At 62.5% G+C, this 23130-nt stretch overlaps 2 protein-coding genes across 2 annotated transcripts; both read left to right on the top strand.

Annotated features, from left to right (window-relative positions):
• Window positions 1-3060: 3060 nt before the first annotated feature.
• Window positions 3061-6999, top strand: ZNF853 (zinc finger protein 853). The gene is made up of 3 exons (XM_058680307.1): window positions 3061-3619; window positions 4103-4226; window positions 5643-6999. The coding sequence occupies exons 1-3, from the start codon at window positions 3608-3610 to the stop codon at window positions 6773-6775; spliced, it is 1269 nt and encodes a 422-aa protein (XP_058536290.1). The 5' UTR covers window positions 3061-3607; the 3' UTR covers window positions 6776-6999.
• Window positions 7000-11098: 4099 nt separating this feature from the next.
• Window positions 11099-22685, top strand: ZNF316 (zinc finger protein 316). Its single transcript, XM_058680288.1, has 6 exons — window positions 11099-11200; window positions 13686-13916; window positions 14280-14368; window positions 14603-14729; window positions 15167-15280; window positions 20077-22685. Exons 2-6 carry the CDS (start codon window positions 13712-13714, stop codon window positions 22368-22370), a joined length of 2829 nt encoding a protein of 942 aa, XP_058536271.1. The 5' UTR covers window positions 11099-11200; window positions 13686-13711; the 3' UTR covers window positions 22371-22685.
• Window positions 22686-23130: the final 445 nt, after the last annotated feature.

Raw genomic sequence — 23130 nt, 5'->3', positions numbered from 1 at the left:
TGCAGTTTCTCAGGGAGTGAACCAGAGGATGGAAGATCTTTCTGTCTCTCCTCTCTGTGTATCTACCCTTCCAATAAAAATAAATACATAAATAAATCTTAAAAACAAAACAAAAAAACAGAAGACAAAGCTATTAGGGAGGACTTGAGCCCACCATGCCTTGTAGCCTGGACCCAGACACACATTCAGAGAGAAGGCCACATGAGGGTGAAGGTCAGGATTAGTCAGCGTAAGCCTGAGGCCACCAGTAACACCCAGCAGTGGGACAGGTCTGGGCTAGGTACCTTTCCACTTTCAGAACTGTGACAGCAGAACTCAGATGTGAGTGTAGACTTTGTTTGGGGTCCAGTGCAGTAACCCAATGCCTAAAGTCCTTGCCTTGCATGCTTGGGATCCCATTTGGGCAGCAGTTCTAATTCTGGCTGCTCCACTTCCTATCCAGCTCCCTGCTTGTGGCCTGGGAAAGCGGTCGAGGAAGGATGGCCCGAAGCCTTGGGACCCTGCACCCGCGTGGGAGACCTGGCTTTGGATTGGCTCCACTCTGGCCATCACAGCCACCTGGGGAGTGAACCAGCAGATGGAAAATCTCTCTGTCCTTCGCTCTGTAAATCTCTTTCCAATGAAAATAAATCTTAAAAATAAAGAAAGATGTTTGGTTTATCAGATGTGAAGTGCATTGGGCTTCTCCAGAGAAATCCGAAAGATGTGGGTTCACACCATGTGTGAATACCCACCTCCGCCTGGGCCTGTGGGGGGTGCTCACAGCTTTGGAAGCAGAGGCACCATCACCTCCTATGTCCCGAAGCAAGCCAGGGACGAACCCCAACGCATGGCTAAGGGAGATGGCCATGGATGTTCCCGTCCCCAAGCCAGCAGGCTCGACACACCAGGACCCGAGTATGCAGTCTGAAGATGTGTGTCCCCGCCTGGGGCTGTCAGGCCCATGAGCTCTTCCTGTCGCTGCCATGTCTTCCCCTGGTGGTGAGGCCCACCCACAGCAGAGGGAGCCAGCTGCTTCATTCAGACACCTGATCTATCCAGTCACACCCAGGAAAGAACAATGTTTGGCCAAATGTCCGGCCTGGTCCAGTTAATACAGACATCAGCCATTGCACGAAAGTTTCCCCACCCCAGCTGGCGCTTGCCAGCCACTCTTCCCAGAAGGAAACTACAGGGTTCACTCCAGCACAACACAGACAAGGGTAACCGCTTCCAACGCGGCTGCCCAGGGCCACCTTGGCCACTTTCTCTCACAGTCTGTCCAGCTGCCATACTAGTCGTTCAGCCCTGATCTCACTGTGTGGAAGATTAGCACATGCCAGCGGGCACCTGAAACACCCGCTGAGCCCTAGAGGGCCCTGTGACTGAGTTCACCATCACGAAGAGTCACGGACGGGAGAACAAGAGGAAGTGTCCCAGAACACAGTGACTGAAGCAGCCCCAGCTGGCAGCCACTGTCCAGTTCAGCTCCAGACAAAGCAGGTGCCAGAAGGGAAGTCTCCAGGAAGCAAAATGAAACAAGAGAACAAATTCCCGAGCTGTTGGACTGGGCAGGAGGTTGGGCTGACAGCTGTTCCTAGAGCCAGCAGAGGCGGGAGATACACAAAGCCGTTCCGTGAAGGAATCAAAGCCAATGGCAGAGGAAAAGTGATGAACTCATTCAGAAAAAAAAAAGCATAAAAGAATAAAAAGCCCACTTCTCCGCGGTGCACACTAGTTTCATCAGAGTGGTATGCAGACGCCAACAGGGGTTAAGGAAGTCTGACATTAGATGGTGATCACCCGGAGTCGGCTAATGTACAGGCGAGGGCACAGTTCCCAAAGAGGCTGCGCCCACTTCAGCCACCAGCTGCAAGTCCCACCCATGCCCCTGACCTAGGGCCCCCGCAGTCAGGGGCTCCCATGATGTAGTCGCTCTGGTCATTCCCAAGATCAGCCTAGAAAATCACAACCTAGGGAAGAAAATGGTTACAGTCTGGACCCACCACCTCCGGTCCCTGCAAGAGGCCAGGGGCCAGGGCCGGTGTGGGCTGGTGTGGCGCTTCTTGGTGTTCAGCCCACGGGAGTCCATCTGCACAGAAGAGGGCTCACCCCAGCCTGCTGTACTGATTCAGCATGACACAGTGGTGACACCATGAACTCTGGGCTGGACAGGGACAAGAAGGAGTTGATAAAACAAGATTGCAAAGGCTGAAGGCGGGAGACCTGGGAGGATGTGTGAACGCTGCTGGAAGGAAGCCAGCTGAGAGCCAGATTCCAGGAATGAGGCGATGGGGAGGCAGAGGCAGCTCTTCTTCCCTTCTTTCCCCCACTCCCCTACTGGGGAATCAGGGGTGGTCCGAAGGGGCACCCCTCCTCACCTGCTCACATCTGACTCTCCTGGCCTGCAGGCTGCTGAGTGATGTGCCTCCAGACACCCGGCAGCAGGTGGTGCGCAGCCTCCGGACAATTCTGCCTTCAGTGTCGGGGTCTGGCTACTGCACCTGTTCCCACGGTTGAGCCATATGCTGCCCTCTGTCCTCCTTGGGAGATGGTTAGGTAGGGTCCTCCTGGAGGAACCCCTTGCGTGGGCAGGAATCAAGCCCTGGGGGAGGGGGCGTGACCCGGGACCTTGGGACCAGAGGAAGGCATCAGAGGCCAGGAGAGGGACAAGCCCAGCATACCAGGGCTGGTCCCACAATCACAGTTCGCGCACCCGGGCGGCGCCTGCCCTGGAGAACACAGCTGGATCCAGGAGGAGCTTCATTAACCTGGCGTCATCTCGTACCCGGCCCAGGAGTTCCAGAGGTCAGGCTTGCCCTCCGGGGAAGGGGAGGCGGGATGGATGGGCTCGTCAGGGAGCCCCAGGCCGGTGCGTCCCGAGCCAGACGCCAGCCAGTGCGCGCGCACAGGGGATACGGCACCGCGTGCTGCGCTGAGGCCGGTCCTGGACACGCGCAGAGCTGCTAGTCTAGCGTCCGCGCCCGGGTGCGCGGCCGGCCCGGGAAGGGTTAAGCCAACCGAGCTGGCGGTGGCCTAGAGCGGCGGCGGCAAAGACCACGGCGGCGGCAGCGGCGGCGGCGGGGGCCGGGGCGCGGGGGCGCGGCGGGCGCAGGGGCGGGGGACAGGATGCGGATGCCGGGGGACTTCCTGTGCCAGCCCCGCGCCCCCGCCCCCGGCCCGGCCCGGCCGCGGCGCCCGCCCCGCGCCCCGGCCTGGCAGTCTGCGCGGGCTGCGGGCACCTGTAGCAGCCCGCACCTCGCGCCGCCCACCCTTGCCCTCGGCCCGGGGTTCCCAGCTGCTTTCCTATGGGAGACGGCCCGGGCCCTGCTGCGCGCCGTGGTCCGGCCGGGTGCGCGCTGAGTCCCCGGGCCTCCAGGGAGTCTACGCTAACTTGGGCTCTGGAACTCCCCTCGGCGCAGGGCGAGCTCGGCAGCGCTGACAGCGCAAGCGGCACGGAGGAGCGCGCAGCAGGGGCCCCGGGTGGCACCGCGCCTCCGCGGCTCTTGTGGATGGAGGCGCCTCCAGACGCAGTAGGTTGAGCGCTTGGCCTGCCTGGCCTGCTCCGCTCGGCCCCTGCGTGCGGACCACACCTCCCCTGGCGCAGACGCTGCCCTGCGAGCTGGAGATGCGGTACCAGGTGAGGCCCTGGAGCACGGCGCCTCTCTCAGGAGGGTTTGGGCTGGACTCCGACAGCCCAGGTGCACCGGGAGGCAGGAGGACTGACCAGGGTGGACTCAGCGAGGGGCGCCAGGGCATGTGCCCGGCCCTCAGCAGTGCCATGGCACATAATGGTGCCTTAGACATCTGCCGCTTCAGGTGGCATATTCCACAGGTGGCCTCAAAAGGCTGGACGAGCCCCCGACCACCCCTGCAGCCCGTAGAAGCTGTGGAATCCCTCCAGGGGTCCTATGGTGTCCCCAGGCTCCAGGCTTATGCGATGCCCCCTGAAGAGACTTAGATCTGGGTAGGATTTCCCGCCCATACCCCCCCAGGCCAGACTACCCTGGCCTTAGTTTGCTGTAGTCCCCGCTGCCCTGCTTCCCCAGAGGGGTGGAGGCCTCTCTGAGGGGTCCCTGGCCAGGGGCCCCGCTGAGCACCTCCTCCCTTCCTCTCACCACAGCCAGCTCCCCAAGATCCTGGGCTGACGGCCAGGATGGAGCTGGGGCCGGCAGCCGCCACTGAGACCTTCATTCTGGAGCTACACTGTGTGCAGGATGGCGGTCCCAGGCCTGATGCCCTCTCAGGTGAGGCTCCCCCTCGCCCGGGGAGGGGCCCCAAGGAGAAAGGGGGCAGCCCCCACCGCATGAGCCTCGTGGCACATGGGCAGGTCTTTCTTGGGATGCTCCAGGGTGGCTCTGTGGCTGGCTGAGGTCTTGCCAGCCCATGTCTCTGACAGGTGGTCCCTGCCATCCTTTTAACTGGCCCTGCCTGCCAACTCAGTTGCAACACACTTGTTAGAAATCATTTGTTAGAAACACTGCAGTTGCGACTCCAGGAAGTTGCGGTGGCATTACAAGTTTCATGTTGGGAATGGGGAGACTCCATGATGCCATGTGTCCCTGGTGCTCCTATGGGAGTGGTGGGACAAGGTGGGGCACACCTGCTGCAGGTAGGGGGTTGGCAGGCTTTTATGATGACCACCTGCTCACCCGAGGCTGGGGAGTCTGAAAACGGTGTGGGGCATGGGCACTTGCTGAGTTCTCTGCCTGTTGCTGCGGTTATTAGGATTTTTTTTTCCCCAAAGAAAACTATATGGATGCAGATATCTGTTGGTTGGCCCTGGAAAAGGGGCCAGAAATTAAAATGGAGATCAGGGCGCTGCAGGGAGAACACGTTGTTGCTATCAGGCCTGGCGGGGAGAACCCCTCCTTGGGAGAAAGTAGGATTACCTCGCAAGAAGCAGGGGGATGCAGCCTTGGCTAGGAGGGAGGAATGTCAGGCCCAACTCACCCCCTGCCTCTGTATTTAACCTCTGGCCTCCTCACTTGGTGTCTGCCAGGTGTTTCCCTCCTGTCATGGAAGAGGAACGGAGTGCCCGGGTCAGTCCTGGCCATGGCTGAGTGGCAGGGACCTGGCACACTGCCAGCGCCCCCGGGCTATTGCACACCAAGCCGGTCACACTCTTGTAGTTTCCAATCTCCACTTCCCTTTGCAGGGGAGGTAGGAGCTTTCCCAAGAGTCTCCTGGAGAAGTCGTTGGCTGCTGGCCTCCAGCTGTCCCATGGGGTGGCACCAGACCTGCCTGCTAACCCTTGCCCTCCTGGCTCTGGGACACCTGGGTGATTCCTACCTAATACTGCTTCTGGCAAACTTATACAAGTTCTTGATTATTCACAGAGAAGGTGGCTTTCACGGATGGAAAAGTGTGACTCTTAACAGAGGTTCCAGGTCAGCCTGGGGCTGTGTGCTGGCTGCACTGGCCAGTTCGTGGCTGCCATGCTGTCCGGGTGCTGGCATGGAGCATGTTCAAAGGGAGGCTGGGGAGGGCACAGTGCTCCCAGGGGGATGACCTCCCTTCCCTTGGCAGTTTGCTCTGTGCCATGCTGTACCCACGGCTGTGGCCAGGCACTGGGCAGAGAGCGTGGTGGAGGCGGAGGTCTGGGCCAGAGTGACCTTGCCCGTGGAGCCTTCTGCCTTGGCTTCCTGCCATTTGCATTACAGGTGACAGTGGAGGGAGCGAGGGGAACAGCAGCTCCCAGTGGCCAGCGGGGGCCAGTGAGCGCCTGGGGGAGACCCAGCCTGGACCGCAGCAGCCTCCTGCACTGGAGCCGGAGGATGAGGAGGAGGAGGTGGAGCTGGAGCTCCTGCCCGTGGACCTGTCAGCGGAGCAGGAGCAGGAGCTGGAGCGGCAGCGGGAGGAGCGGCAGCTGCAGCTTAAATTGCAAGAGCAGCTGCAGCAGCTGGAGCGGCACCTGGAGCAGCAGCAGCGGCTGGAGCAACAGCAGCAACTGGCGCAGCAGGAGGTGCAGCTGGAGCTGGCCCCTGTGGAGCTGGGTGCCCAGCCGCCGGAGCTGCAGCTGGAGCTGACCCCCGTGCAGCCCGAGCTGCAGCTGGAGCTGGTGCCAGCAGCTGCGGGTGGCGCCGGGCCGCCTGGCCCCGGGGCTCCAGCCACCGTTGTGGTGGCGCCCCCGGGGTACGTGGTGCTGCAGGAGCTCATGGTGCTGCCCGCTGTGCCCACGTCCACGGTGGTGCCCATCCCGGGCCCTGCAGGAAGTGCCGCTTTGACGCCAGCGCGGCAGCGGCGGCGGCGCCGGGCCCGAGACAGGCCGACCATCTGCGGGGAATGCGGCAAAGGCTTCAGCCGCAGCACAGACCTGGTGCGGCACCAGGCCACGCACACGGGTGAGCGGCCGCACCGCTGCGGGGAATGCGGCAAGGGCTTCTCGCAGCATTCCAACCTGGTGACACACCAGCGCATCCACACGGGTGAGAAGCCCTACGGCTGCTCCTACTGCAGCAAGCGCTTCAGCGAGAGCTCGGCGCTAGTGCAGCACCAGCGCACGCACACCGGGGAGCGGCCCTACGCCTGCGGCGACTGCGGCAAGCGCTTCAGCGTCTCCTCCAACTTGCTGCGCCACCGGCGCACGCACTCGGGCGAGCGGCCCTATGTGTGCGAGGACTGTGGCGAACGCTTCCGCCACAAGGTGCAGATCCGCCGCCACGAGCGTCAGCTGCACGGTGCCGGCCGCTCGCGGGGCCTCGGCCTGCTGTGCAGCTCCCGGCCTACCGCTCCTGCTGGCCCAGCGCGCTCGCAGCCAGTGGGCAGCGGGCAGTCCTGCCACAAGGCTCCCTGAGCCCAGTTTGTGGTGGAGGAGGAGCGGTCTCTCCAGACACCGTCCCTGTTCCCTCAGCACGCGCCAGCCGCTGCTCCCTACTCCACTCCTCCCCTGTATCCCCTACCAAACCCGCAGCCAACGCTTGAAACCACCCACCAGAAGGCAGGGACTGATGGCCACTGGGCACTGGTCCTGGGGAGGAGTCAGCCAGAGCGCCTGATGGGAACTCTCTCCAAGTGGCCATCGGTGCAGACAACAGCAACACACCCCCTCCCCACCCCAAGCGAAAGCTTACAGGGAGACCCCCGTTACACTTGGGGGGGGGAAGACTTGGCCTCAGCTAATTGATTCCAAAAACGACAGAGGAAGGAGGGTGCACTTTGTGCTCAGAGCAAGGGTCTGAGTGACCCCCCCCATCTTTCCTCTGTTCTCCTGGGAAATAAAATTCTCCCCAGGATGAACCCCTAGCAGGTGGCTGTGATGCGCACAGCACGCCTGCCGTCAAGGGCCTTGGGCTCAGGTGCAATCTCCCCTGCCCCTCACCCGGGGTGGGGGTCCGCTCTGGCTGGAAGGTGAGACCTTCCAGGCGTGTGGCAGCGGGAACCCAGTTTCCATGCCCATCTGCAGAGTCCCCTGGACAATCAATGGTAAAGCAGAAGGCATCCTGGGAAAGCTCAGTACAAAGAAGAGGGGTCCCAGCTCGGACCTGCTGTGGAAAGAACCAGCTCCGTGCTCCTGGGGCGCCGCCCGAGGTGGACACAGACCCAGGGGCAAGGCAGTTTTGGCCATGGCTGGGGTGGGCACTACCCGGGCAGACCCTCTGTGGAGAATAGGCGAGGGACTCCGTCTCATCAGCTTCATCGCGTTCCCGCAGGCAGGTGCAGAGGGTTGCTCCCTGGGAGAGGTCTCCCACTAGCACCTCCTGCTTGGCCCAGTTCCCACAGGGTCCCCAGGGTCCCGCCGTACTCCTCCCCCTCCCCCTCCCCGCCTGTCCGTCTCCGACACAGCCCATCGCACTTTACACGCCATGTCCTGGAGAATGAAATCCAGAGGACAAATAATAAAATAGAGAAATGCCGTGTCCGCTGCCTCTTACTGGCCTCTGGGTCCCTTCCTTCGAGCTGGGTGGGGACCCGCAGAGCTTGGTCCCCTGAGGAAGGCCTGGCCATCACCATCCCACTCCCTGGACAGCCATGGGTCCCTCGGCCCTTTCACCAGTGGGCCCTGGACCCAAGCAGAAGCCATTCCTGACCTCCATGCAGCCCGGGGTCTGGTCCTGCAGGGACGGATATTTGCTGCTCGGTGACGGGGGCTTTGGTGTCAGATTGGGACCAGTGTGAGCCATAGGGTGGGGTGCAGATTGCTGCCTTGCCTGTAACTAGGGGCACATGTGAGGCCTCTCTGCTCTCTGCCTTTTCAGCAGCCCCTCTAAACCCTGCAGAGGCTAGACATACCGGGGGGATGGGTGTGGGGAGGCGTAGTGTGCCCCCAACCTAGGTCAGGAAACCTCAAAGCAGGGTGTCTACCCCCACTCCCTCTCCTGTCCTTGTCCTCCCTAACCTCCTGGCTGGCTTCACTTCCAAGGCTGGCTGCTGGGAGACCTAGCTGAGGATGCCCAAGTGGGGCGGGGAAGGCACAGCTAACTGCAGCAGGAGGTTGCTGTCCCAGGATCTAGAGGGCTCCCAGTGGGACAGGCCATGTGACCTCAGCAGCTGATGCTGCCGGGTGGAGCTGACTGACCTCCTGTGAGAATTTTTTTTTAATTAAGATTTATTTATTTGGAACATACAGATGTTCATTTTCTGGCTTACTCCCCAAATGGCCACAGCTTGCTCCTCCAACTTGCTCCAGCCAGACCAGGTGCCAGGATGAAGCCAGGAGCCAAGCCCCTGGTCTCCTGCGGCTGGAAGAGACTCAGGTCCTTGAGCCGCCCCCGCCGCCTCCCAGGAGCATCTGCAGGGAGAGGATCGGAAGCAGGGAAGCTGGAGCTTGGCCCTGACACCTGCTCCTCCTGAGGCCTGAGCCCAGGGCTTTGTGTCCGAGAGGCTTGCTGGCCAAGCCTAGAACTCTGCTGAGACGGAGGCTGTCCAAGGGTAAGCTCGGCTTGGCACCTTGCGTGGGGCCTTTCTCGTGCTCTGCGTCACTTGTGATGTTCTGAGGGTGCCTGGGAGGGCTTGGTGACTGCTGTCCCAGCCGGTGGCTGTGAGGCCACCCACTTTCTTGCGTGTAAAACGGGAGTGCCAGGGCTTTGTTCTAGACTGGGGAGAAGGTATGTGTACCTCCAGGCCGGGCTCTCGGGAGGTGCTGGGGATGTGTCTGCTGAAGGAGCCACCTAGCACCTTCTCCTTTCTTTGCTGGGAGTTTCCGAGACAAGGCTTTGTGCTGTTCCAGGCTTTTATGTTGTTGAAATGAAGACTTTGTAACCTCGGTGGTGATGATCTGTGGAGAAACCTTCTTCTCTGTGTGTGTGACAGAGAAAGAAAGAGAAAGCAATAGAGAGAATCTTCCACCGCAGGTTCGCTCCCTGAATGGCCACAACAGCTGGGGTTGGACCAACTTTGGCGCTGTTGAAAGCCGCCCACAAGGGATGGTGTCTCGGGCAGCTGCGCTCTTTCCCACTTAGTTCTCAGAACTCAGCCCTTTTCCTCCTGCAGGAGGCCCTTCTGAGCTCCTCCTGTGCTGTCCTGCCAGGGTGTGGCACCAAGCCCCATTAGCCAGGAAGGGTGCAGACCCATGTCCCCACCCTCCCTCCATCTGCTGGCAGGGGGCAGAAGCCGGTGCAGCCCCCCTTACAGAATACCAGAGGCTAGACAAACAGGTGCAGAAGCCTATTATAACATAGCATAAGGAGACCCTCGGTGCAAACTGGACTGGCTTTTGCACGTGGCATGGACAAACAGGCATCTATACACAAGTAGGCGCTCGGGGTGCTTGTTGGCTAGGGAATGCTAAGCAGGGAGTTGGGGCGGGGGTTCAGGCCAAACAGATCCAACAGGGTTACAGGCGGAGGATGGCCGGGCCATCACAGTACCCAGGTTGGGGGAGACGGTTTGAGCAGATATGGAAGAAGGTGAGGATTCTGGCTGAGCTGACTGGAACAGGGCTCCTGTGGGAACTGGGCACTGCCAGCATGGGCAAGGGAGCCCAAAGTCACAGCTGGGCTGGGCAGGGGGGACAGGGGACAGAGAATCCCTATTTCCAGTTCCTAAAGCAGGATCAACCCCACCCCTGCCTGCCCTTCTCCATCTGGCAGCTTGTGTGGAACCCCTTTAAAAATATATTTTTTATAATGTTGCATTATAACTGGTACACAGTGGTTTTTCTCTCTCTCTTTTTAGATTGATTTTTTTTTATTTGCAAGGCAGAATGATAGAGAAAAACAGAGTTTCCATTTTCTGGCTCACTCCCCAGATGGCTGCAACCATCAGGGCCAGCCCAGACCTGAGCTTGCTTGTGTGTTTGGCCCTGTTTGGTCTGTTTGGGGCTGTTCCTGGGTGTCCAGGTCTTTCTGCATTTCCTGTTGATGCTCCTCCCCCTGCGCAGTCCTGGGATCCCCATGAGCAGTCCCCCCAACATCCTAAACCCAGTCCTGATGCCCACCAGCAGCTGCCACCTCAGGCACACTGCTGAGCACCCAGTCACCATGGGCGGCCTCCATCTTCCCGGCACAGTTCACTGGCCCTCCCCAGGGACAAGGAAGAAATGGTCCAGGCAGGGTGGGAGCTGGGAGGCGCACCAGGGCATGCACAACCTTCCAGGCTGCTGCCGGTGCCAGGTGTGTGCGCACACGCCTGGGGGATGGAGGCCAAAGGTGGCCGCGGCTCTCATTGCTCCTGCTTCTCTGCGCGGGCTGCGGGACCTTCCCCTTCGTGGTTCGACCTTTCCTGCAGTCCTCGGCTGACGCCCCCCAATCCTTCTGCCCCCCAGTCTGTCCGTCCCGCAGTACACTCCGCATCCCCCGCCGAGTGCATACGCAACCCTGCGCGCTGGGGACTTCGGAGGGACTTTGTGTGTGTGTGTTGGGGGAGATCTAGCCCACCTGCGGTGGATCGGTAGCTCCCCTCACCCAGCCAGGAGGGGGTCAGGCTACACACGCCGGCTGGACGCTCCCACAGGCCCCTCCATGTCCCTCCACCGGGGGCCGGAGCGGGCCCTGTGGTTCCGCAGGCTCTCCTGGACGTGGCCGAGTGGAATCCGGGCTGGGGGCGTCTCAGGGGTGGGCTCCAGGAGATCCGGGAAGCCCTGACGGAGACTCCGGCAGGCTCCGCGTGACCGGAAGTGCCCCCTGCGGGCGCGCGCGGGGCGGGGCCGGAGGCGGCACTTCCGGTGCCCACGCGCCGCCGCCGCCGCCGCCGCAGCGCAGCTCGGGGGCCGTCACTTTGTGTAGCGTGGGGGGTCCTCGGCGGCCCGCAGGCCCCAGCCCGGCCCGGCCCGGCTCGCTCGGTGAGTGGCGCGCGGCGGCGCGGGGAGGGCAGGTGCAAGAGGGACTTGGGCTGCCCCCTGGACGCTGAGCGCGGGAGGCCGCGGCGCGCACTGCAGGACCGGAGGGGCGCGCGGGCTCGGCTTTGGGGAGGCACGAACGCCCACACCCCGTGGACCACGTCCCAGCCTCCCCGCTTCCCGGGGTCTGCGCGTTCAAGGCGGGCTGGGAGTCCCTTGCACCGCAAGGAGTGGGCGGGCCGGGGAGGCCACGCGCAACGCCTCGGGAGTGTCCGCCGCCTCCTGCTCCAGGGGCGGACACTGGACCGCGCTGCCCCCGGGACACACCTATCCAGGAGAGGCTGTCACTTCAGGGCGCCTTGCGGGAGCTGGAGCGCCTCTCCGCGCACTCACTTCCCAGAGGGAGGTGGAAGGCAGGGCTCGGGGACCTGGTGCCCCCAGCGCCTGCCTTATGGCCTTGGGGTGTGTGTGTGTGTGAGTGTTGGAGGGGGGCAGGGTCTTGTCCGAGTCCCTGAATGGTGTGGTGGCCTTGCTGGGCTGTTGTGCTGAGCAGGTGCTTGGGGAGGGAGAGTGGTTGCGGCTGGTAGTAGGAGTGTCCTCTGGTCCCGCAGCTCTTGCCTGGGCCGAGAATCTTTGGCACTTGATTCTACAGGTATCTGCAGGCCTGGCGAGCTGGCCGGGGCGGTTTTGGGAAATCTGGTACCTGCACCTGCTCCAGGCATAGACCCAGGAGTGGTTGGGATGGTGGCCAGCTCCATGGGGCTGTTCAAGGATGGGGGACTTCCTGGGTCTCCCACCCCCAGGGAAGGAGGGAGACTAGGTGTGGGTGTGGCCTTCTGCACTTCTGGATCTGGGGTGTGTTTTGAGCAGCTCCTTGAGCATCTGTCCTGGGGCGTGGGGGAGGGGTGCTGCTGCAGGTGCTGATGCAATGCATACCTGACCTCCTGTGGCTTGCTGGGGGTGAGAACCCAGGGGCTTGAGGAGTCGGCTGGGGGAGCCGCTGACAGGCTGCACTGAGGAGGCGGTTGCATGGGCTTTGATAGGTGGACGGCGCCCTCTGGCCCAAGCTGCAGGCTGTCAACCATGACCTGCCCTTGGCTCCTCTTTTTGTAGCCTTTTCTGACCCCCTTGCCCTGGGCACGTGTGCGGGGCTGACCTCTGTTGATCTGTGGGGGTAGAGACTGTGCTTCTGGGGTGACCTAGTTTGAAGGACCCCCTTGCTTCACCCAGCTTCTGGACCGTCCACTGCAAGCCATAGAGTCACTTCTTTAACTGCTGTCTGCCTGTTGCTTCTGGGGGCCAAGCTCAGGAAAATGAACAGGGCCCAGTGAGGTCTGAGATGCAGTTCTGCGCTTGCCTGCATGGGGCGGGGGCGGGGCTGCTTCTGCACCTGTGGCTGAAGAAGAAGAAGGATACTGGCGGGGTGTGGGGGTGTGTGTGCCTGGGCCGTGGTTGCCCCAAAGCCTCCTGCATCCCTCATGTCTTTTTGTGTGGCAGCTGCGGCTACTCTGGGCTCTGAGGTCGCTGTCCTGGGTGGCAGGGACCAGAGGCAGCTGTTCCAAGCTGGGCTGAGCTTGGAGTAGTGTACAGCCCTGGGTGCCAGTGAGGAAGCCTGTCCTGGATGGTTTTCTGCTGCACCTGTGGCAGCCTCTGAGTGTACTCAGCAGGGCTGGGGCCGGGGGCTGCCTGGAGACTCCACCAGAGTTGGGCAAGTTGAGGCCAGAGGTGGGGCAGGTACATGACCTCGGGGGTGTAGGTGCTGTTAGAGGGACACAGTGGAAACAGGGCCGCTGATGAGGTTGGGTGCTGGGGAATGGACCCAGCTTCATACCTGTACCCCAAAAAGAGCCAGAGAAACTCATCCAGATCTCCAAGTCCAGGGCCGTGGGATGGCAGGGGTCCGTTCCACTTGTGTTCACTTCCTATGCTGGGCAGCCCAGAGGCTGGGTCCCTTTGGAGCTGGGACCGTGCCCTGCAGACCTTAGGGGTGTCTGGTCAGCAGAAGTAAAGAAGGATCCCCTGTGCGGTGAACTTGGCTTCTTGGAGCCCCTCCCCAGCTCTCCCTACATGCCCCAGGGAAATGCCTGCTCATGCCTGCTCTCGCTCATTTACCAACAAGGAGGCCAACCTGCTGTCTGCCAAACAGCGGCCTCAACTTTGACCTGAAGAGGCCCTGGCACAGTGCCCATTGGTCCATGTGTGTGGAGCACCCGATGAGCTGCTCTGTTCCCCTGTTCAGCTGGGCTCTGCCAAGCCCTTGCTGCGAAACATGAACCGTCAGACTCAAAGACGACACTGGCGTTCCCCCGGCCTGCTCCCACCTAGAGCAGCAGCAGCTCCGGGCATGCAGGAGGCTGCTCATGGGGGGGGACTCTTGGAGCGGCCCCCTACCCTGAGAAGAGCCCTCGCCCTCCTTGCCATCCTGGTGGAGCCACCACCCTCAGCTACCGTCAGCACCTTGTCCTGTGTTCCCCCTCTTATGTTTCAGGCCGAGCGCAGGCTCTGTCCGGGAGGATGGCGGCCCTTCGGGCAACCCCAGACGCCCCAGGTGCCCTCCTGCCCAGGGCAGAGGATGGAGCAGAGTGCCATCCTGACCAGGAGGAGGCCAAAGAGGAGGAGGAGGACGGTGACGGCGTGGAGGAGCAGAGTGCTGCCATGGGGACCCAAGCACGCCTCGGTCATGGTGGCAGGGCCAGGGTCCCAGTTCTCCAGGGAGCAGGTAAGAGGAAGCAGACCGAACCTTGAGAGAAGAAGTTAGGGAACTGAATGGGGCGTGGCAGGCCAGCGAGAGCCTTAGGAACAAGCCGGGTGCTAATGGGCACCAGGGCCCAGAGATGCACGGGCAACCCAGAGCCCTGGCTGTGCTTGCTGGCTGACCAGGTTGGATGCTAATGGGCACCACGGCCTATATGCTGAGATGTGGGATAGCCCAGAGTCCTGGTCCTGCTCGCTGGCTAGCCAGACTGGGTGCTAATGGATACCAGGGCCCAGATGCTGAGATGCGGGGACAGCCCAGAGCCCTGGCCCTGCTCCGCAGCCAGGCTCTAGTGGGCAGCGGTCCCTGACGCATCTTTCTCCTTAGCCTTGCAGGGTTCCCAGCTGGCAGCTACTCCCAGGCATGAGCTGGAGGACGAGGAGGAAGAGGAGGAGTTCCTGGCAGCTGAGTCTCAGGTGAGCTGGGTAGTGTCCTTCCACAGGGCCAAGGCAGCTGCTGTTGGGGAGGCCTGGGGGATGGGGCACCTGAATCCCCCGACCACCCTGCAGGAAGCAGCTGACTGTCCAGCCCAGGCCCGAGGTCAGGCTTTGCTCTCCTGGGCCTTCTCCAGCTACTGCCCACTCTGCTGGGCTGTACATAGTGACTGCCCGGGCCAGCCGCGGGCAGCATCAGGAGCTCTGTGTTTCCAGGGGCTGGTGACCTTTGAGGACATAGCCGTGTACTTCTCCCTGGAGGAGTGGGAGAGGCTGGACGCTGCGCAGCAGGGCCTCTATCGGGAGGTCATGCAGGAGAACTATGGCATCCTGGTGTCCCTGGGTAAGGGGGCGTGGCCACGTGGGAGGCGGGACGCGTCTGCAGCTCCAGGGTCTTGCAGAGGGTGGGTGCTGGAGCCAGCCCCGCTACCAGGGGAACCCAGGAGTCCCCCAGCTTCTGGGTGGAGCAAAGGGTACCCCGGGTGCCTTCTAGTCCATCTAAACTCACGGGCTGGACGCATCCATGGGACTGCCAGCCCAGCTCTGATCTCCAGAGGCCCCCAGGGTGCAGAGGTAGGGGAGGTGTGAGTGTGCTTTCCGTGGAGGGGTACGTGAGTATGTGTGTGTGTGTGCTAATGTGTGGGGTGTGGGGGGTTGGCAGGGTGCAGGAATGAGGGCAGACTCCCAGGAAGGGATGGAGGAGTGGAATAAGTGTGGCTAGGGACAGTGTTGAGGCAGCTGTGGAGGCATCCCAGCAGCTGCTGCTGTCCTCCTGGGCAGGATACCCCATCCCCAAGCCAGACCTGATCTTCCGGCTGGAGCAAGGAGAGGAACCCTGGGTCCCTGACAGTCCCCGGCCCGAGGAGGGAGACATCGTCACTGGCGTCTACACAGGTGCGTGTGAGCTGGGCTTTGTGCCAGCACAAGGTCTCGGATCTGCTGGCACACTGTGGCCTGGGTCCTGGCCGCTCGTGCTATTGGTTACCGTCTCGGGGTGTGGAGGACACACAGAGCTGATGGGGGGCCCCTGGTGCTTGGCCCAGCCTTTGCCTTGTAGCCCCTCCGGGCCTGGCTGGGTGGTCCTCAGACCAGCGGATGGCGGGGAGCAGTGCATGCCTTGAGCTGGCCCTCCAGCTTCTCTGCCTCCCCTGCCCTCCTGGAGGCCTGTGACCTGGGCAGACAGGTTGGAAAGGAAATTTGGGGATCAATGTGGACAGAAGGGGTTTGGGGGTGAGTTTGAGCTTTTGGGCTTTGATCTTCAGCCCTGTGAGCCCCACCTAGAGGAGGGAGAGTGTGAGTGGAGCCCTCCCCCCCGCACTCTGTGTCCCCCATTTTTCAATCTCTGGATGTCAGCCTAATGGCTTGTGGAGGCAGCTCTGGCAGGGAGATCAGGCCACTGCCCGCTGCAGGTGCCTCTGGCTTGGGTTGGAGTGGTACTGCCTGAGGATGCCGGCCCCAAAGCTGGAGACTCCCAAAGCTACAGCCTGGGCTGTGGCCTTTGCTCACTCTTCCCAGGCCTGCACAGGATACAGACCCCTTTGGAGCCTTCCGTGGGCTCCTAAGGGCAAGAGTGCTGGCTGGCATGCCATGCTGATGCTGCCTCCAGGGTGAGGTTGGGGCACAGCAGGTATTTCCCAGAGTGGGAGGTGTGACCCATTTGTGGAAGGGCTGGGAGGGAGGGTGGCATGGGCCTCCACTGGCCAGGCTCTCAACGCATGGTCGGACTGTGCCTCATTGCCATGTATCATGCAGGCTCCAGTCTGGATGGGCTGCTTCCCAGCAGGGTGACACCTGTGTCCAGTGTAGAGCTGGGGTTGGAGAGCTCCCCAAGGGGCTGGCTGGCTGCCGCTGTCCTCTGCTGGCCTTCCCCTGTGGCTGGGCCTGGCTCCCTGCCCCTGGGCTGCGGGAGAGGAGCAGGCCGACTCGGTGTGCTAGACAGGGATTTAAGGGTGTCCTTGACTCGACTGTAGGCACTTGCTGTGTGGTCTGTGCCCTAGTGGAGGCCCATGAGACGGACAGGTGTGTCCTGATGGAGTTTGTTTCCAGGTTGGAGTCTGGCCTCATGCTCCTTGGTTAGTGGGTCCCCACAGGGCATCCCTGTACTTGGTCACACTCCCCACGTGTATGCCTGCACTGCCTGAATGCCAGCAGGGACCCTGCCTGCATCAGGCTCCCCCGGGGCCTGCTCACCTCTCGCGGCTGATGCCCACCCCTTCTCCCTTACCTGGCTGACTGCAGGGCCTCTGCTCCCTGGGGACTGCCCAGCAGCTACCTGGCAGGCTTCCCCTGGTGGAACCTCATTTCCTGCCAGCCTGCAGCCTGAGGCAGGAGAGAGATGGGCCCCCACCTGGTGGCCCACCCCAATCTCCCTGCCTCAACAGGTGATGGGTCTGGGTCCTCTCCTGGGGTGACCCACCCAGCAGGCCACCCAGCCCCATCTCTCGTCCTCCCTGTTGTGTCCTTGACGATAGAATGCATGTCTGAAGTGGAGCCTATGTCTGGAGCAGTAGCCCTCTTCCTGCCACCCCTTGCCAGCCCAGGCTGGCACCAGGCTGCTAGCTCCCTCACCTTGGGAGACTCGCTGTGTGTGAAGCCAGCGCACCTCGGCCTCGCCCTCTGGGCTTGGCTCCCGCCTGCCTGTCCCTGCTGGGGTGCAGGCGCTGCTCAGCCACTGGCACAGGCTTGGGGTTCCTTTGAGTCACCTGTTGTCTGACTTGACCTCAGGAGCCCAGTGGTCATGCAGGGTAGTTATGACGTCCAGAGCTGTCCATGTGGTAGAAGGGTTTCCCGGTCTCCCACCCCTGTCCTCAGCAGGCTTGTGCTTCGAAGGAGCAGGTGCTGCGTCTGGTGTGTGGTGATCCCCAGGCCATCGGGGCCAGAATCTGTGTCTCAGGCTGCACAGAGGGCTGGAGTGTGGCACTGCAGGTGCAGTCCTGGGGAGCTGGCTCATGCTGCCCCTCGGCCACTGCCCTCTCAGTGGAGCCGGCCCAGCTAGGGCAGGGACAGGGTTGGGGAGGGCCTGCTGGTCCACAGTTAGTCCAGGTGGACCTGGGGGACAGCTGCCGCCCAGCACACAGGCTCCTTGCATGGCCCGCCACCCTCCCTGCCACACATGGCCCGTGAGCTCTGGTTGTGAGGCCACCCTGTGCTGTGCTGAGCCCCAGAGGGGACCCTGGGCATGAGCAAGTCCTGCTAGCCTGGCTTGTGAGGGAGTGACAGAGGGGCTGTGAGCCTGGTGTGGAGGACCTGGGTGGGGAGGCCTTGTTCCTGCTTCATGCTTGGTGACTGCTGTTACACCCGCGCATCACACTTGAGGAGCCAGAGGCCCTTTCAGGGTACCTGTAAGGGCCCTGCCCACAGCCCCATTTCGTGGCGACTCCTTATTGTAGCTAGAGGTCTCTGTGCACCTGGCCTACCCCTCTCCCCTCCCCAGTGATCCTGCATTCTGTAGTAGCTGCTGGCTCAAGTGAGCCAAGATGGCTCCAAGACTCTGGTACCCTGCCTCCTTCACTCTCCCACCTCGCTCCTGAGCTGCGTGGGCACTGTCTCTGGTTGGGGGTGGGGCACAGCTGCCTGGAGAGAAGGTCCTGTGTGGGGATCTGTGACTGCCCCGCTGTAGGTAAGCACTGTGGCTGCAAGGGTGGCTTCGGAGATGGCACACACATGGCAGTGGCCAGCCCCCGACTGGGATGCCAGCAGTAACTCAGCAGTGTGCTGTGGCTATCCTAATCTTGGTGTGCCACACCCCTCCCACCTGGTGGCACTGGCAGGTGCCAGAAGCACTCCTCTTAGATGGGGCACTGCCCAGGGTCCCACAGTCAGAAGTGGGGCAAGTGGGGTTCAGGCCCTGGCAGCCTGTTGAATAGGCTCTTGAGCAAGCTGAAGAGGACAGGGCAGAGGACCCAGGCCACACAGTGCTCACAGGGTGGAACAGGCTGGGCACGTCTCCCTGGAAGGCGTGGAGGCACTGCAAGCCCAGGGGGAAGACGTGGGGTGGAGGGAAGGCCCTGGCCTGTGCTCCCGTGTTGGCCTCCTTGGAGATGACCTGTGGTGTCCTGGGGGTTTTTGTTTTAACATTTGTGTTTTTTTTTTTTTTTAAAGATTTATTCATTTTATTACAGCCAGATAGATACAGAGGAGAGACAGAGAGGAAGATCTTCCGTCCGATGATTCACTCCCCAAGTGAGCCGCAACGGGCCGATGCGCGCCGATCCGAAGCCGGGAACCTGGAACCTCTTCCGGGTCTCCCACGCGGGTGCAGGGTCCCAATGCATTGGGCCGTCCTCAACTGCTTTCCCAGGCCACAAGCAGGGAGCTGGATGGGAAGTGGAGCTGCCGGGATTAGAACCGGCGCCCATATGGGATCCCGGGGCTTTCAAGGCGAGGACTTTAGCCGCTAGGCCACGCCGCCGGGCCCAACATTTGTATTTTTTTGGAAAGGAATGAGACAGAGCTTCTACTCACTGGTTCACTCCCCAAACTCCTACCACAGCCAGGACTGGGCCAGGCTGAAGCCAGGAGCCTGAAGCTCCATCTGGGTCTCCCATGTGGGAGAAAGGGGTCCATGTCCTGAACCATTGTCTGTGGCCTCTGTCCTGGGGTGTGTATTGGTACGCAGCTATGAGGCTTCAGGCCTGAGACGCAGGCCCTGGGCCACCTTGGCAGCAGCAAATAAGCAGAGCCTGGCACTGTCCACTCGGGCCCCCAGGGCCCTCCTGCAGTCTCATCTTCACTGCCTTTTGGGGTCCTGGGTGGTTAACTCCCCCACCCCCCATGCCATGTTTTACACTTGTCCCTGCACCTGTTGGGCAATGGCCAATCTGACACTGGTCACTGGGTGGGGTGGGGTGGGGGTGGCCTCCCCAAACCAGAGGCCCTGCCCATTACCTTGGGCCTGGCCTACAGCAGAGGCTCCCTGGCCAGGGCCTAAGGAGCACCCCACTGAGATGCCCACTGGTTCCACACTGAATCTCCCCCGCTGTGGGGTCTCCTTAGGGTTCAGTGAGATCCTCGTCCCAGGGGGACCCAGGCTGTGCTGCTTCCCCTGCCTGCCTCCTCCCAACCCCCGGCCGCGGTGGCACTTACAGCGAGCTCAGCCTGCGTCGGCCAGTCTGTGTGTGTGAGACATTATGGTACCAGGGTGGGTGTGGGGGGCAGGAGCAGCCTAGGAAGGAAACTCCAGTGATTGTAAGCAGAGGAATTTGTTTTTTTGTTTTTAATGTAGAGTGACAAAGATGGAGCTAGTGAGGGGGAAATCTTTTCATTTTCATCCAACAGCTAGGGCTCGTGCAGGTGATGCCAGGAGCCCAGAAGTCCGTCCAGGGCTCCCTCCTGCTCTGCCCTGAGCTAAGCTGGCCCAAGAGGCCAGACAGCCAGCTCCAGCCCTGTCACCATCCTCTCTGGGCACTGGGCCCCGTTAGAGCCTCAGCCTTGGGTCTCACCCCAGCCTGCAGATACGCTGTCCGCCTCCCCCCACTCCAGGTCCTACTGATTTTCAGCAGGGTGGCAGCCAGTCCTAGGAGGCCAGAGGGATCCCGTGGGGGTGCCTGTTGGTCAGGACTGGCTGCAGGCGTGGGCAGCCCCACGTGTGTGCATGGCATTGTTCTGTGTGGTGCTGGGGGAGGGCTGGGTAAGGTGGCTGGCCAGGGCTGCCTGTGACCTGGCTCCCGGCCCTCCTCTGTCTCCTTCAGGGTCCTGGTTCTGGACTGATGACATGGAGGACCACGAGGAGGAGGAGGATGAGGACTTCCTGGCGGAGGTGGCCGAGGAGGAGAATGAGCCCCCGGGGCTGTGGTCTGCAGCCTATGGTGTGGGAGATGTGCCTGGGACTTGGGGGCCGGATGACTCGGATCCAGCGCAGACTCCGGAGAGGTGGGGGCTCGACCCTGGCGACCTCGGGATCGTTCCTGAGGGACCTGCAGCTAAGCGCTTCCTGGCCATGCGGGAACCTGGGGCAAACCTGCTGGCGCCATGGGCGTTCCCTGCCGCGGTGGCTGCCCAGGCGGGTCGGCCGGAGACCACGTGTGAAGTGTGCGGCAAAGTGTTCCCGCACCGCTCGCGGCTGGCCAAGCACCAGCGCTACCACGCCGCTGTCAAGCCCTTCGGCTGCGATGAGTGCGGCAAGGGCTTCGTGTACCGCTCCCACCTGGCCATCCACCAGCGCACACACACGGGCGAGAAGCCATTTCCGTGCCCGGACTGCGGCAAGCGCTTCGTCTACAAGTCGCACCTCGTCACGCACCGGCGCATCCACACTGGTGAGCGACCCTACCGCTGCGCCTTCTGCGGTGCGGGCTTCGGGCGCCGCTCCTACCTGGTCACTCACCAGCGCACGCACACGGGTGAGCGGCCCTACCCGTGCCCGCACTGTGGGCGCAGTTTCAGCCAGAGTTCTGCCCTTGCGCGGCATCAGGCGGTGCACACGGCCGACCGGCCGCACTGCTGCCCGGACTGTGGCCAGGCCTTCCGCCTGCGCGCCGACTTCCAGCGCCACCGGCGTGGAGGCAGCTGCACCGAGCCCGCCGCCGGCAGCGGGGAAGGCCCTCAGCGGGAGAATTCGGAAGCACCGCCCAGGGTGGGTTCCCAGGAAGCCGAAGCCGGGCCTGAGGGAGCTGAGGAGCCCGAGGCTGGCGAGTCGGGAGAGCCAGAGGCTGAGGAGACGCCCACCCCCGCGAGCAAGGAGGACTCGGAGCAGGACAGGCGATTCCCCAACCTGGGCAACGGACTGGGCGAGGGTCAAGGCCCTTCCTCGCACCCGCTCGGCTTCCACTTCCCGGGGCATCCCAAGTCCTGGCTCCCCCCAGATGGTTTCCCCATTCTTGGCCTCCCCAATTTTGGGGAGCGGGTCCCAGGCGACGGACGTCCCCTGGCAGGGCCGCTTTCCCTGGTGGAGGGCACGGGGCTGGCCTGCAGCACCTTCAACAGCAGAGGTGGGACTGGGAGCGTTGGCGGTGGCCTGCGTGCCTTCGGGCCAGCCGTCGGGGGGCTGCTGGCCGAGCCGGCACCTGCCACACTGGCGGAGGAGGAGAGCCCGTGGATCTGCTCGGACTGCGGCAAGACGTTCGGGCGCCGTGCGGCGCTGGCCAAGCACCAGCGCTACCACGCGGGTGAGCGGCCGCACCGCTGTGCCGATTGCGGCAAGAGCTTCGTGTACGGCTCCCACCTGGCGCGCCACCGGCGCACGCACACTGGCGAGCGGCCCTTTCCGTGCCCCGAGTGTGGTGCCCGCTTTGCCCGCGGCTCGCACCTGGCAGCGCATGTGCGCGGCCACACTGGCGAGAAGCCCTTTGTGTGCGGTGTGTGTGGTGCGGGCTTCAGCCGGCGGGCGCACCTTACGGCTCACGGGCGCGCACACACTGGCGAGCGGCCCTATGCGTGCGGGGAGTGCGGTCGCCGCTTTGGGCAGAGCGCGGCACTAACGCGGCACCAGTGGGCACACGCCGAGGAGAAGCCGCACCGCTGCCCTGACTGCGGCAAGGGCTTTGGCCACAGCTCAGACTTCAAGCGGCACCGGCGCACGCACACGGGCGAGAAGCCGTTCCGCTGCGCCGACTGCGGCCGCGGCTTCGCGCAGCGCTCCAACCTGGCCAAGCACCGGCGCGGCCACACGGGCGAGCGGCCTTTCCCGTGTCCCGAGTGCGGCAAGCGCTTCTCGCAGCGCTCGGTGCTCGTGACGCACCAGCGCACGCACACCGGCGAGCGGCCCTACGCCTGCGCCAACTGTGGCCGTCGGTTTTCACAGAGCTCACACCTGCTCACCCACATGAAGACACACCGCGGCTTGGCTGGTGCGCCTGGCCAGACGGCAGCTCCCACGTCCAAGGCTGAGGCGCCTGCTAAGGCACCTCCAGTCACCGCTGCTAGCACTGGGTTAGGTGAACATGGCAGTACCCTGTTAGAATTTGCGGGTGGCACGAGCTTTGGCTCGGAGCCTCCGTCTGCGTTTGCGGGGCCCTCAAGCGCCTATGAGGAGAGCATCCTGTGAGGTGCCTGTGGCCCACGGAAGTGCAGGCCGCCTCAGGCACAGGCCACTGCGTCCCAGTCCCTGGCTTGTTCGGTCATGGGAGGGTGAAGGTTCCAGTCCTGGGTGTGGTGCCTTCTCTCGGTTCCCAGCACCCTGCGTCCGCCCCGTGGCCTTGGGGATTCCTCCTACCCCGTGCCAAAGAATGGGAAGGTGAGGCAGCGCACGCAGGTGGAGAGGCTGGGCTGCCGGAAGGAGACTGTGACTGACAGCGTTGGCCGTGGCAGGCAACACTATTTATTATAACCATTGTTGGTGTGGCAGCCCGTGGGGAAAATGAGGAAGGAGCGTGTGAGGGAGGAGGGGAAGCCGGGGTGCAAGGGTAGTGGGAGAGAGTGCCCAGCCGCTGGGGTTCGGGAGGTTCAGAGTGTTCAGGGCTGTCTGAGGGGAAGGTGGCTGTGGCTGTTGGCCATGGCTGCTATTTCCATTTTGCGTGTGGTCTGAAAGACCTGGGAGGAGAGAAAGCTAGATGCCAGTTTGTGGCCAGTGCAGGTAGTTGCAGGGGCCCCCAGGGGGTTAGGACCCCTGCCCTGATTAGTGCAAAAATCTGAGCCCCTGTGGCGGCTGGATGTGACCTGCTTCGCCACCTTGGAGTGCCCAGCCCTGAGTGTCTACACCCGACCCACCCCCAGTGCCCCGCAGCAGTGTTTGGATGAAGGATTTTACTAACTGTCATGTCAGCAGCAGGTTCCTTTTGCTCTGTTCCTGTGTTCGTGCACAGGGG

Source organism: Ochotona princeps, chromosome 24, assembly GCF_030435755.1.
Source record: "Ochotona princeps isolate mOchPri1 chromosome 24, mOchPri1.hap1, whole genome shotgun sequence".
Taxonomy (NCBI): Eukaryota; Metazoa; Chordata; class Mammalia; order Lagomorpha; family Ochotonidae; genus Ochotona; species Ochotona princeps.
This window is presented reverse-complemented; position numbering and strand designations above follow the sequence as displayed.

Bases quoted from the DNA above. Each gene is read 5' to 3' on its own strand.
- ZNF853 (XM_058680307.1), top strand. The intron at 4,227-5,642 runs GTGAGGCTCCCC...TTTGCATTACAG, and splicing joins CAGGCCTGATGCCCTCTCAG to GTGACAGTGGAGGGAGCGAG.
- ZNF316 (XM_058680288.1), top strand. From the start codon at position 13,712: ATGGCGGCCCTTCGGGCAACCCCAGACGCCCCAGGTGCCCTCCTGCCC. The intron at 14,730-15,166 runs GTAAGGGGGCGT...CCTCCTGGGCAG, and splicing joins TGGCATCCTGGTGTCCCTGG to GATACCCCATCCCCAAGCCA. The intron at 15,281-20,076 runs GTGCGTGTGAGC...TGTCTCCTTCAG, and splicing joins CGTCACTGGCGTCTACACAG to GGTCCTGGTTCTGGACTGAT.